General features: G+C 32.9%; 2 protein-coding genes across 16 annotated transcripts; both read left to right on the top strand.

The window, feature by feature from the left end:
* The first annotated feature begins 2,948 nt into the window (after positions 1-2,948).
* On the top strand, positions 2,949-4,566 carry LOC101508420 (uncharacterized). Its single transcript, XM_004492149.3, has 2 exons — positions 2,949-3,151; positions 4,084-4,566. The coding sequence occupies exons 1-2, from the start codon at positions 3,029-3,031 to the stop codon at positions 4,369-4,371; spliced, it is 411 nt and encodes a 136-aa protein (XP_004492206.1). The 5' UTR covers positions 2,949-3,028; the 3' UTR covers positions 4,372-4,566.
* Positions 4,567-5,403: 837 nt separating this feature from the next.
* On the top strand, positions 5,404-13,107 carry LOC105851763 (copper-transporting ATPase RAN1-like). Of its 15 annotated transcripts, none has more exons than XR_012162370.1 (6): positions 5,404-5,725; positions 6,206-6,530; positions 6,703-7,026; positions 8,156-8,233; positions 8,704-8,771; positions 11,636-13,107. XR_012162370.1 is itself a non-coding variant. In XM_012713502.3 (6 exons), exons 3-6 carry the CDS (start codon positions 6,498-6,500, stop codon positions 12,095-12,097), a joined length of 507 nt encoding a protein of 168 aa, XP_012568956.1. In that variant the 5' UTR covers positions 5,404-5,725; positions 6,206-6,301; positions 6,429-6,497; the 3' UTR covers positions 12,098-13,107. The 15 variants fall into 15 exon arrangements, 10 of the variants coding, with proteins under 10 accessions (XP_012568956.1, XP_027188055.1, XP_073222302.1 ...); XR_003471747.2 differs by having other exon boundaries at positions 12,016-13,107; XR_003471748.2 differs by having other exon boundaries at positions 12,021-13,107.
* Positions 13,108-13,808: the final 701 nt, after the last annotated feature.

The raw sequence follows: 13,808 nt of genomic DNA on the forward strand, positions 1-13,808 counted from the left end.
AAAATACATATCCAAAATACATATCCAAAATACATATCCAAAATACATATCCAAAATACATATCCAAAATACATATCCAAAATACATATCCAAAATACATATCCAAAATACATATCCAAAATACATATCCAAAATACATATCCAAAATACATATCCAAAATACATATCCAAAATACATATCCAAAATACATATCCAAAATACATATCCAAAATAACTATTGAAAGTAAATATCCTAAGTCTGTCTATGTCTCCTACGATATGGCACTACATGAGTCCAATCTCTACCACCACCCCTCTGAGATCGCAATATCAAAATTAATTCATTCACGAGTGGGATGCCATCAGGTAATACCAGCTGTTGACCAAGAAGCTCCTCTGCAATTTGTATTGCTCGACGCTGCATTAAAAAATACATTAATTAATTACATGACTATTTAATTTAATAAAGTTATAAATTAAATTTAAATAAATTTACCGTTGTTTCTTCTGAAGCATGATCATCATCGACAGGTTCTGCAACCGAATGTGCTAATAGACTGGTTCTCTACGAATTATATATGGATGAGAAATCCGACGAAACCAGTCCATGTACTCAATTGCGCAGTCTGCAGGTCTGTGTACAACTGCCCCAACGTCAACTACATGTACAACGTATTGCATAAACATGATGTCCATTTCCTCTGGTGTGGTCGTCTGACCTACTATCTCCAAAGGTGAACCATGGATGGTTTGGACATGTCCATATTGACGCAATACCCTATCTGGCAAGTGAGCATACATCTTGGAACCCCAGCGTATCCACCCTTTGAATAATGAAACAACCTCAAATGGTCGCTTCAGTCTATGCTCTCTGTAGGGTGTCCAACATATGCCATCAACATCAATCTCGTCCAGTGCTTTCCTAAATGGAATAACCAAACCTTTATCCTGTTTTGGCTTCCATCTATGTGCTCTTGGATAGTCCTTATCATAAATCTGAGATAGTCTACAACAATTCGCACATAATGCTGGAAAATGCTCATACACCCACGCCTGCACATATACAATAAGATATTCATAAATCAATAAAGCAACAAACCATGAAATCAGGAAATAAATCAAACCAGGAAAGCAAGCGCAAATACCTGTAATAGTGTCAGATACCCTGATACTGTTCTAGTCTGATCCATACTCGCTTCTCGAAGATTGTCGTATAGGTAAGCAAGCGCAGCATCACCCCATGCATATCCCCCGCATGAGTTGAGGTCTCTGAAACATTCAAGATAGGCAAAACTCACTGCGAAGGCACTCTTGTCTCTGAACAAGGTGCAACCCACCAAAAATAAAAGAAATGCTCTCGCAACCATCTGCCAATGCTGATCAGCACATCGCTGATGGTATATGTCAAGCAACCAACTGTACCGAACAGTGGTTGTCCGCGTCAAGTTAAACTCAGCATATGCAGCAGCCAGACTCACCCCAAGAAGCTCACCCAACAACTCTGCAGCGTCATCCTTGTTAAATATATTAACGCTGAAGAATGCACCGGTGATGGGTATATGCAGCAGCGAAGAGACATCGTCCAAAGTAATGGTCATCTCCCCAATTGGAAGATGAAAGTTGTTGGTGTCGCGATGCCATCTCTCGACAAAGGCAGAAATTAGACATTTGTCGATCATCTCATAGCTGCATTTTAGCAATGTATATAAACCAGAACTTTTAACAAGTTCCTCAACCTCTTGATTTTCAATGACAGCTTCTTTTAATTTTTTGCCATTGCTAAAAATCCTTAACTCTCTGCGATCCTAAAATAAATTAACCGAACAAATATAAAGCAAATATTTAATATTTAATTTGATTCAGAAATTTACCACGTCGTCCCATAGTCGTGTCGCAACATGATCCCCATATGTCCTTAGGACAGACCTGTCAACCGGACCACCAGGATATCCGTCATCTGATTCAGGTTGGGCCTAATCCGCTTGGACCTCTTCAGGTTGGGCCTCATCCGCTTGGGCCTCTTCTGCTTGCCCCTGTTCTGGTTGCGCATGTTCTGCTTGTTGATTCTGTAATCTTCGTTGTCCACACAATTCACGGTGAGCACGGTGAGCCCGTGCAGAAGCGGTTGGTCTAACACGACCCTCTCTATCAGTCCATTGGTCGAGTATAACACGACCCTCTCTATCAGTAAACATTGTGCGCACCATTTTTGCATAAACAAATCATAATCATTATCAAAACAACATAGCAATATAACATAAACCACAATAGGGGCAAGCATAAACCCATACGTGAACTGAGTTCACGTACGTGAACTTCATCAACCTACGTGAACTGTGTTCATGTACGTGAACTCCATCACCTACGTGAACTGAGTTCGCGTACGTCAACTCCATCAACCTACGTGAACGGAGTTCACGTCTGCTTACGTGATATGAGTTCACGTACGTGAACTCCATCAACTTACGTGAACTTAGTTCACATCTACCTATGTGATCTGAGTTCACGTACTTGATTTCACTTCACGTATCTGAACATTCAAAACCCAGAAAACACCATCAAACTCAGAACCATTGATGAACATTCAAAACCCATTGATGAACATTCAAAACCCAGATAGTTAAACCCAGAAAACGAAAACATCATTGCTTACTTGATTGAAGATGCTTGAAGTGATTGAAGATGGTGTTGAAGATTATTGAAGATTGCTTACTTGATTCAAGAATGTAGATGATTGAAGATGAATGTATTAGGTTAACGAAGATGAAGATGAAGGTATTAGGTTAATGAAGATGAAGATGATGAAGTTAGAAGATGAAGGTATTAAGTGAATATAAGAGGGAAGGGTAGTTTGGGTATTTTGGGTTTTTAAAAAAATTGATGGGTGTGGGAAGTAAATTGAGGGGTGTGGAAGCAAAATTGTAATAATTATTATTATTTGTTTTAAATAAGTTATTTGGTTGTTTAGAAGAAACATCATTTCACTTATTCTCTATTGTATTTCTTCACTCTCTCGTCGTTGGGTCATTTTGTTTTCTTTCTTTGAAGATGAGTGGTGTTATCGAAGGAGACTCTGTATCCATTGGCATGCTCAATCAATTGCAGGCTCAGTTCGCCAAAGACAGAGATTGGGATCAATATCATACCCCAAGGAACCTTCTCTTAGCTATGGTATTTTTTATTTATTTATTTATAATTTCACATCAAATTTCATTTATTTTATTTTTTTTTCTTGTTGCTCTTGTTTTAATTTGAATGTACTTCGTTGGTTTCATATAATATATATTTTGGGGAATGATCATTTGATTTTTTTATTTTTGGATTTTTTTTTATAAGGGTTTTGTATTGTAGTGTCTCTTATGACCCACGAAAAAGGAACAGTGTTTTAGGTGAAGAAGCATTTTATTATTAATATGGACTTTGAAGATTTACCTGACCGATGACAGATTCTGTTTGGCGTTTTTATACAGCTTTTTTATTTTATTTGCAAGTTGTTTTTATTTTAATGTGTAAGAAAAAAAAAGCTTGAAACTTTTTAATCTCTTATATTAATAGGTTTTGTCTTTGTTAATCCCAAGTCAAATTCTATTTTTTGCAATGCAAAGATATTACATTTTGTTGTTACTATACAGCATATGAAACTAGTTTCCTTTCCTTGTGTTTTTTAACTTTAATTTGGGCATGTTTGGATTCACTTTTAGGTGAGTCAAAGGTGATTCTGAACACTTCTAATTAATTTTTTGGATGTTTGGGTTTTTTTTTTTTAATTCAAATTTGCCTCTAAAATTAATTCTAACTTGAAGCTAGGATTGTGTGTTTTGATTCACTGTGATTTTGCCAATTTCACGGCCAATCCAAACATTATTGTGTTTTCCTTCAAACTTGATTTATAGACTTAAATTTATTGTTCAAATGGTTTTCCACTCGAATTTATCTAAACATATATGCTTTACCTTGAACTTAATTTGAACTAGAATCAGTTTTCGCCACCATTAGAGATGAAACCAAACATTATAGAATGCATAACTAGGATGCTGATGCTGTTATATAACATAAGATTTGGTGGTATTATCTTATATATATATTTTGATGTGATTTTGAAGGTGGGTGAAGTAGGAGAATTATCTGAGATATTTCAGTGGAAAGGTGAGGTTAAAAGGGGACTTCCAGATTGGAAAGAGGAAGAAAAAGTTCATCTTGGTGAAGAGCTTTCTGATGTATTGCTTTACCTTCTTAGGCTCTCTGATATATGTGGTGTTGATCTTGGCAAAGCTGTTCTGAGAAAACTTGAACTCAATGCTATTAAATATCCAGCAAAAGCTAGAAAAGATATCAAAAAAAAGGAAGATGAAATTGAAAAGTCTACCCCAGTTGATAATGGTACTGATTGAAAGGAACTTTTGTATAATGATTGAAACTGGTATTTGAATGTGTCTAGGTACTTTTGTTTGTCCACAGATTTTGTTACTGTTTAGGAAGAATGATATGTTTTTTACTGATTTGAGATGAGATATTAACTCTTCTTTATCCATTTTGACTTTTAAATTTTGGGGTGATGGATAATTAGAAATGTGGGTTTTCTTCAATTTGATTGCAATTGTCTATTTTTTCATCTTTCATTTTTGTGTTTACATACGAGTAGACTTTGGTTTTAGTCTGTGTTTGTGTTTGTTTCTACGTGAGATTTGTCTCTTTCACGGTGTGTTACTTCACTTTGACAATTTGTAATTTCAAAATTATCACGGTGGGACACAAAAAATTGTTGATGTGTTACCAAATGAGCACTTAGTTGATTGGTGAAGCCGATCAAGTCGAACCAAACAAAAAAAAATCTAGATTGGTTCATATATATTGGGTCGGAGATGTTAGAAATTTACAACTCAGTCAACCTGAATCAATTATGTAAGGAAACATTTGCAAAAGAACTTGATGGACCTCATGAAACTTTGTCATAAAGAAGACGACCGATAGCATGATCAAGAAGGAGAAGAAGAACTTCCTGTTAAGACAAAATCTCAATTTAATGTTAAACAAAAAGTCAATTAAGAATGTTAATTATGATTTTAAATGTTATGTTAATTTAACTTGTACTTTTGAGTGTATTAATCAAATATATGATCTAAGCAAAGCAAAGAATAAATCAACATTAAAAGCAAAAATCTGAACAAACAAGAACATAAAACATTCTTGACAAAATTTGGAAAACGGAGAATGTTCTCTAAGTCCAAGAATGATCAAGTCAGCTTCAAGAACAATCAATCACCAAAAGAAGATACATTAGTACAAATCAACGTTGTTACATCGGCAATTTTAAATCGGTTGATATACACTTGATGTAACAAAGACAAAAAAAATAAAAATAAAATTTATTATTATAATAAATTTTGTTAGATCTCTTAAATTAAACCATTCTAACAAAAATTTTTCAAAAAATAAAAAAAAAAAAAAAAAAAAAACGCGCGAACTCTTTGGCTTTCACCTTCATCTACACAAACCAACTTCCTGAATCACTTCACCTTCGAGAACCAACTTCCTGAATTACCTTCACCTTCGTATGCCCTAATTTTTGCTTTCACTCCCTCCCTCACGCACGAACTCTTTAGCGCCAGCGACGACTAATCTACGTTTTTCGATTTCCGCACCGGCAACGAGTTTCTTTGTCTTCCCTTTCCATCTGCCGAGAAGTGTTGCTATCGAGAGGTGTCGATTTCTTGTTTCTCCCAAACAGATTTGTTCCTTTCTATGGTAATTTTTTTGATAATTCTTGTTTCTTACTTAGTAATTTTAGAAGTTTAATTTTGCTATAGATTGCTATGGATTTTGCTATTGATTTTGTTGTATAATTTTGCCATATAAATGTTTCTCTTCCAAATCCGTGAAAACTGGAGTCATATCCTTGCTTTCAGTTCTCTCAACTTGCAGTTATACATTCAAATATTTTTTGGTTGAGAAAACAACTCTAATTTTTGGATTTTAGATAGTTGTTAGGTTTTTGTTCTCTTTCAAGTTTTTATTATTCTTTGAGAATGTGTTAGACATAGATTGCTATTTTTTAGTTAGGATTGATTTTGCTAAAAACATGTAAGCAATGTTTCAATTTATTGATTTTGCTAAGTGGATTTTGCTTATTTTGGTCATGTATTGCATTGTTAACTGATTGATTATGTATTATCCAGTTATAATGGTTTGACAATATATTAGACTGAATGAATTTGGTTGAAGTAGGCATTGGTGAGTGTCATCCAATTTGGGGTTGGAAAGCACTTCTACATAGCAGCTATCAGAGCTCTGAGAAGTGGTTCAACAAACATGGATGTCCTGGTTGCTTTAGGAACTACAACATCATATGTTTATTTTGTTTGTGTTATTATATATGGTGCTTTTACTGGATTTTGGTCTACAAAATACTTTGAAAGAAGTGCTATGCTTATAACATTTATTTTGTTAGGCAAGTATTTGGAATGTCTAGCCAAGGGAAAGACTTTCGATGCCATTAAGAAGTTAGTAAAACTCACTCATGCAACAACTTTACTGGTTGTTAAAGACAAAGGTGTGTGACACTTTTATTTTATGTGTATTATACTCTTAAGAAAATGGAGATGAAACAGCTAATGTGTTGATTATCTTGTATTTAGGTTGAAATTAATGAAGGTTATTATATTTATCATCGAGATTTCATCATAACATCAAATTATAACTTGCCAATAATTGTTTTCTTCTAGATGGTAGATCTATTGAAGAAAGAAAATGATTCCTTGCTTATTCAACCAAGTGACACATTAAAAGTTCTTCTTAGTACTAAGATTCCTGTTGATGCCATTGTTACCTGGGGCTCAAGTTATGTAAATGAGAGTATGGTGACTAATGAGTCTATACCTGTTTTGAAGGAGATCAATGCCTTTGTCATTGGAGGTACATTCAATTGGCATGATGTCCTTCACATCCAAGCTACCAAAGTAGGACCCAATACAGTTTTGAGTCAGATAATTAATTTGGTGGCGACAACACAGATGTCCAAGGCTCTCATCCAAAAGTTTGCTGATTATGTAAGTATTATATTTTGGTTGTGCTCTTGGATTGTTTTTAGGTTCTGTAAGTGTTAATTGTTTGTGTAAGCATTTTTATACTCTGCCTTTGTTGCATTACATATCTGATCCAAAGCTTAGAGAAAGAGGAGGTTGTCATTAAGAAGTCAGCTACCAACATAAAATTGTTGAATCATTGTGACATGGACTGACATTGTGATAGTGTTCGCCACTTAGTGGGAAAAGACCTCCATTTTTATTGTTGTTGGTGTATGCATTTTACATAGATTGAATTTCATTCTTTGTGGTAAAGAAAGTTTTAGCTTATGAATCAGTTTTGAAAATAAGTGAAATGTTTCCTGTTTCTCTAGAAAATGACAACACATAATTTCACGTTTTAAATGATTGTAAAATTCTTGTAATGTAAAGACACGTTGAGTAGCAAGGAGTCAACATTTAGTTTTTTTAGGCTGTTCTGGAAAAAATAAATAAACTCAGAGAGTTGAAACAATATTTTGATGCTTCCCCCTTCTGATCTCTAGAGCTTATTATATAAAATTATTCATAAAATTGGATTGTCAGTGATTCCTTCTATTTCAGGTTGAGGCTTCGGTCATAATTCAAACTCATATTTCTTTGCTAGCTCATAATATTCTAATAGTAGTGTTAGTATCCTAACTTTATAACCTTGCTAGATTATTGGCACAAATGACTGAAGATATATTAATGAACTCAGGTACCATTCTTTTGGCTTGCACCTGTAAAATTTATGTTGTGGCCTACTTAAAACTATAATTAAAGCATTAGATAAAGTTGAGTGTATATGAGAAGTTGAAACAAGGGAGTACTAGAAAGAGTCAAGAAATAAAGATAACTATTGATTCAACTTAAGAGTAGATCACACAGATTGATGCAGGATTAACTATTGATAAAGTTGATGCATGATTCTTTATGTAGTAACTATTGAATGCAAAAGCAACATGGTTTTGAAGTGAGTATGAATTGTAATAGTTTCGACCTTGTTGTATTTGTGAACAAACTACACTCTTTGTTCCATAAGCATAATCCAATGTTGTTTGAAGTGTTGTTTGTGAAATTCCAGTTTTAACTACACACTAATTACCTTGAGATTGAGAATTTGTGTTTGAAGGTGGAGGCTGAAACTGAGGATTTGTGACAGGAACAAATCCTGATGATGGTGGTGATGGAGGTGGATAAGAATTGACAGGTGGATGATAACTATTTTTATGAGCCATGTAGCATGTTTGCAACATTACTCTTTAAACAATGAGCCATGTTTGATGCAGAATTACTCTTGCATTGATTTGAAAATGCAACTATATAATGAATAATAACTATTTTAGGATTAATTTATAAATATCTGAGTTGCATCATAGGAATAATTTAGGATTAATTTGGATAATATTATATGTGTCTGTCCAACTATAAGCATCTTTCTCAATTGTTGTTGGCCATGATCCTCTTTCTATAAACCTTTATATTTTGTGTGTGCGCATTCATAGATATAAGTCATTATTTTTTTTTTTTCTTATACACTACCTCAAACTGATAGGCTATTTTGATATATTGAACCCATTATGATACTCGAGGAAGTTATTTTATTTGATCTATATCTACCTTATTATCTACCATTTGGTGGTTTAGTATTTGTTTTTGAATTATGAATGTTGGTTGCAGATTTACCAAAGGCTTCAAGTGTTATTTGTGGCTTGCACCAAGATGGCTGCAATGGCATCTTATCTCAGGTATAAATTTCATTTTACTAAAGGCTAAATTTCACTTTTGGTCCCTTAAGTTTCATTTGGTTCTTTATGATATAAACGTTAGACTCGTTGATCCCTTACGTTATCCACCTGTGAATTCTTTCAACAATGAGCATGCATTGATCCCTCAAGTAGGATGTTCAATTCGATTTTGTCTATAATTATATTAGTGTTATGTATCTTTGTTGTGACAATGCTACGATGCAATTGATATTTAGTTGATTTATTAATTGCTATAACAAAGGAAATATGAAATTTAGTTAAATTTTGAATATGACTTGTTAGATTGGTTTAAATTTAACTGATGTAATAAATCAATTTTTGAATGACTTGTTAGATTGGTTCAAATTTAACCGATGTAATAAATCAATTTTGAATTGACTTGTTAGATTGGTTCAAATTTAACCAATGTAATAAATTAATTTTATTTTTACTTGTTACATCTGTTATTTTAGCCGATCTTATAATTAACTATTTATTACAACGCTTGATGTTAGATCGGACTAGTAACCGATCTAACATGTACATAGGAACCAATCTAAAAAGGATTAATTGCACTAGTGATATTGCTTCTGAAATTAACACTAATATTACCAGTACTATCCAAGGAACAAACATAATCCATTCCAGTCAAATAAACGATCCGAATCACAAAAGAAAAAAGATCATGAATCAGGCAAGATCAAACAAGACTGATCTATCTCCAGATTGACTACCAAGAACGTTGAACGGTCTTGAGATATGTAAGACATCAGAACACCCTCAAGAACGATCAGGAAAACATCTAGAATGATCAAGACTAAATCTCCAGATCAATTATCAATCTCCAAAATGATCAAACATTCTCTAGAATGTTCAGCAATCGCAACAGATTACTATCATTCTTCAGCCTGTTTTGCAAGAATCAAAATTGCATATTAAACTGATGGCATCAACAATATATTTAACTTGATAATCAATCAAACTTAATGTAAATAGAGCTAAAAGAAGAGATACCACACAATGATATATTCTGGTTCACTCAACTCGGGCTACGTCCAGTCCTCACAACTGTGAGATTTTCACTAAGTGTTCAAAACCAAGAACAATCTTGGTTTACACCACTTCTCCAGATCAACCTTGATCTGTTACACAACAAGTCTTTTCCACCCAGAAAGGCTTTCGAAACAATCTTCTATTAGTCTCTAGATAGGACTTTACACTTTACCTTTTAACCTTAAAAGGATTTCTTACAATCTACTCAAACTATACTAAACTCTTGTAGTTTGAGTTTTACACAATGATGATATGATTGTTTTGATAGAATCTGATATGTTTGAACTCTTGTTTGAGATTAGATTCTTTATAAAAGATTCAGTGCAAATATAAAAAAAAAAATATATTGAAATATAATCAAAATTGATTCTTCTTGAGAAAGTGAGAATTTCAAGTATGTGAATGATTTAATGAGACTTGTTAGCATTGAACTTCTACATTTTTCTTGAGCTTTGGTCTTCCTTTTTATAGGCTTTTAGGGCATTTAATGATGGTCAAAAAGAGTTATTGGTAGTGCTCTTGTCAGTCTTAACCAAATACCAAATTATATGATAAAAATGTTCCAGCTTTTGAATATTTTGAGTTCTGTTGACTGGACTGATTTTCTTCGTTCTTGACAGTCTTCTCTTGAGTTTTAATGATCATATATTCTTCAGATGCCATTAGTTTAATATGCAGTTTTGATTCTTGCAAAATAGGCTCGAGAATGATGGTAATCTGTTGCAGAACGATTGTTGAACATTCTGGAGAATGTTTGATCATTATGGAGATTCAACGATCATTCTGGAGATTGATAATTGATCTGGAGATTTAATCTTGATCATTCTGGACGTTTGCCTTATCGTTCTTGAGGGTGCTCTAATGTCTTACATATCTCAAGATCGTTCAACGTTCTTGGCAGTCAATCTGGAGAAAGATCAGTCTTGTTTAATCTTGCTTGATTCATGATCTTTTTTCTTTTGTGATTCGGATCGTTTATTTGACTGGAATGGATTATGTTTGTTCCTTGGATAGTACTGATAATATTAGTGTTAATTTCAGAAGCAATATCTTCTTTTAATCAGTGGAGATTGATTGTTCTTGAAGCTGACTTGATAATTCTTAGACCTGGAGAACATTCTCCGTTTTTCAGATTTTGTCAAGAATGTTTTTCGTTCTTGTTTGTTCAAATTTTTGCTTTTCATGTTGATTTATTCTTTGCTTTGCTTGGATCCTATCTTTGATTAATACACTCAAAAACATAAGTTAAATTAACATAACATTTAGAATCATAATTAACATTCTTAATTAACTTTTTGTTTGTTTTCATCAAAATATTAAATTGAGATTTTGTCTTAATAATCTCCCCCTTTTTTATGATGACAAACATGTTAATTTAGATTTTAATTTTGATTCTAATTTTAATCATAGAGAGCTTAAAAAGCTTACCCTCAGAATATGTTATAGATTTTGAACCAAAATATAAGATTTCATTGATGCATGAGAGATGATTATACATAAGATTCAAGAACAACAAAAAATATAGAAGTTCACACTACAAAGAGACTTCTGAATACATATAGAAACTTATATAAAATCTAAAATACTTCTATCTAATGAGATTCTTAACAGAGTTTAGTTCCCCGCTATGATCTCCAATTGTTGTTTGCACTTTATGATTTTACCCTTAGTTTTGGTGTTGATGATGTCGAGTTTCCAAGTCACAAAACTCTATTCCAACTCCAACCCTTCCCCTCCTATCATAATATTATTATTTCCACTTCTATTTTTTGCCCTAATTTTTAATCATTTGTTGGATTTACAACAAGAAGCTGCAACTCACTTAGGATTTTACTCTCACCACTGGAAGACATGAGGAGGAATTCAAGTTGGTCATTTTAATTAGCATTTTTCCTTCAATTTCCTTGCATTTTTCTAAAAAGTATCAATTTCTTTGCATTTTATTAGTAAGTATAGAGAAGGTGGGTGTTTTTTCAAAACTAAGGTGCTAGTGTCATTTAAGATGATCTCAAATGAGGTAAATGCAATTTTTTCAAAAAAATTTCTAAATACCCTAAAACAATTCAAATGTGATCGGGTCGGTTCAGTTTATGTTTCTCAAAAATCATACTGACCCAATTAGATTCTGTATTTGGTTTGGGCCTGAAATTTGCTTCAAATTATTTAGTCATTTTTATGTTTGGTTGGCCAGGATAGATTGGGCCTCTTTTCCATTGGGCCTTAGTGTTTGTGGGTGGTCTGTATCTAGTCTAAGCACAGTGGTAATTGAGTAAGTTTGTTTTATTCCTATAATCCTGTTTAATTTAAGTAAAAGATTGAATAATTATTCAAACAAATAATAGTAGCTCACAAATTGAAGAATTGCAAATTGTATTGGCTATTGCTCGGTTCACACTTTGATTAAGTTGTTATTTGTGCTACAAAAAGAGATATAGTAAGGAAGTATAATATTATAGCTCATAAAATAACTGCAATATTATTTTTGGTTTTAACCTTTTGGTTCTAAAGAGAAAAGAGTTCGTATAATTTGAAATTTGGCTGAGGGGTAATAATATCTGATCAATGATTGTTTCGGTTAAATTTAAATTCAAATTCTCTTGAACGATTTGTCTTTAACCACTTGAGTCCAACTACAAAACTAAATAACCACAATTTATAATTTTTTTTTATAAAAAAAAAAAAAGTTATCTTTTGCACACTTATTTCATTTTTATCCTCGTAGTTTTGTTTTAATCTAAGTAAGTATTTTATATTTTTAACTCTTGTAATATTTTGTTTCAATTAAATTCCCATCATATATGATTAATTAATTAAACATAAACCAATATATCGGAAGTAAAAAAATACATATGAAAAAAATAAAATCAAAACTAGGACTAAAAGAAAAAATGTTACAGACATGTTTTAACAAAAAAAAATCTGAGATTAGAACAAAAAAAATTGAAATGTCACATGGACCAAAACTATATTGAAGTTAAAAAGTAATTCTTTAACTTTAGCTCTAAAGCTCATCAATTTATATGATCATAATTTGCAAGCCTACTCCCCTTAATGATGAGAACCACAACCCTAAACTAATAAAAAATTAGAAAGGAATTTCTTTCAAGCATTATTTATTTGCAACACTACAATTATTCCTAAAGCAATAAGATTGTTATAATTGCTGCCATAATGACCACTATGATGATTATGAATAACATACCTTTTCCAAGTACTATATAAGAGTCAAGCATTATGCCATTTTCACAAGATAACTTATAAAACTACCGTGCCTAATAACATGTTCAAGAAAGGTTCTATCACCATATCAATGTTCTCAAATTCTAACCTATTGGTTGGATTATACCGTCCGCGGAGGCGGCTGCGACGGCGTAGGGGAAGCAGCGTCCGGCTAGGGAACAAGCGACGAGGTTTTTGCCTTGGATCTCGTCGTGTGGTACAATGGGGTGTCATGGCTCCTTTTAGGATGTTGAAGAAAATCTTAATGGAAATCGCACCAAAGGGACATTGGATAGAAGCTTATTGTTGGTCTTTACCACTTCTACGTCCTCAACTATTCCCCCTTTGTTAATCACAACTAAACGGATTTCATTCCATCCCTAATACAATCTCCATAGAAATTGTGAAACAGCAAAAAGAAAAATACATGAATGAGTGTGTAAGTTGTAATCAAAACTTCCTAAGTTTTATTCCTCTGCTTGGAGAAAGAATCATGTAAACGTTTTCTTTTGTAATCCATAATGTAAAAATGTCCAAGAAAAATCAAATTACTCTATACTTTTGTGTGGTTATTTTTTGTTTCTTTTTTCCAAACTATTCTCCTTCCATGTTGAATAAACCTTCTTGGATACATCCTGGTGGATTTATAGAAGCTATAAATCATACTTACGAGGATTAGAGTATGACTTAAGGACCAAAGTACCGACAAATATACCTATAGATAAAGGCAACAAGAGTTGAACTCATGTTCTTATAAAATATCAA

The sequence above is a fragment of the Cicer arietinum genome, chromosome 3 (assembly GCF_000331145.2).
Source record: "Cicer arietinum cultivar CDC Frontier isolate Library 1 chromosome 3, Cicar.CDCFrontier_v2.0, whole genome shotgun sequence".
Lineage (NCBI taxonomy): Eukaryota > Viridiplantae > Streptophyta > Magnoliopsida > Fabales > Fabaceae > Cicer > Cicer arietinum.

Excerpts from the sequence above, each read along its gene's own strand:
- LOC101508420 (XM_004492149.3), top strand. The coding sequence starts at position 3,029 with ATGAGTGGTGTTATCGAAGGAGACTCTGTATCCATTGGCATGCTCAAT. Across the intron at positions 3,152-4,083 it reads GGAACCTTCTCTTAGCTATG|GTGGGTGAAGTAGGAGAATT; the intron begins GTATTTTTTATT and ends GTGATTTTGAAG.
- LOC105851763 (XM_027332249.2), top strand. The coding sequence starts at position 6,498 with ATGCAACAACTTTACTGGTTGTTAAAGACAAAG. Across the intron at positions 6,531-6,702 it reads ACTGGTTGTTAAAGACAAAG|ATGGTAGATCTATTGAAGAA; the intron begins GTGTGTGACACT and ends GTTTTCTTCTAG. Across the intron at positions 7,027-8,703 it reads TCCAAAAGTTTGCTGATTAT|ATTTACCAAAGGCTTCAAGT; the intron begins GTAAGTATTATA and ends TGTTGGTTGCAG.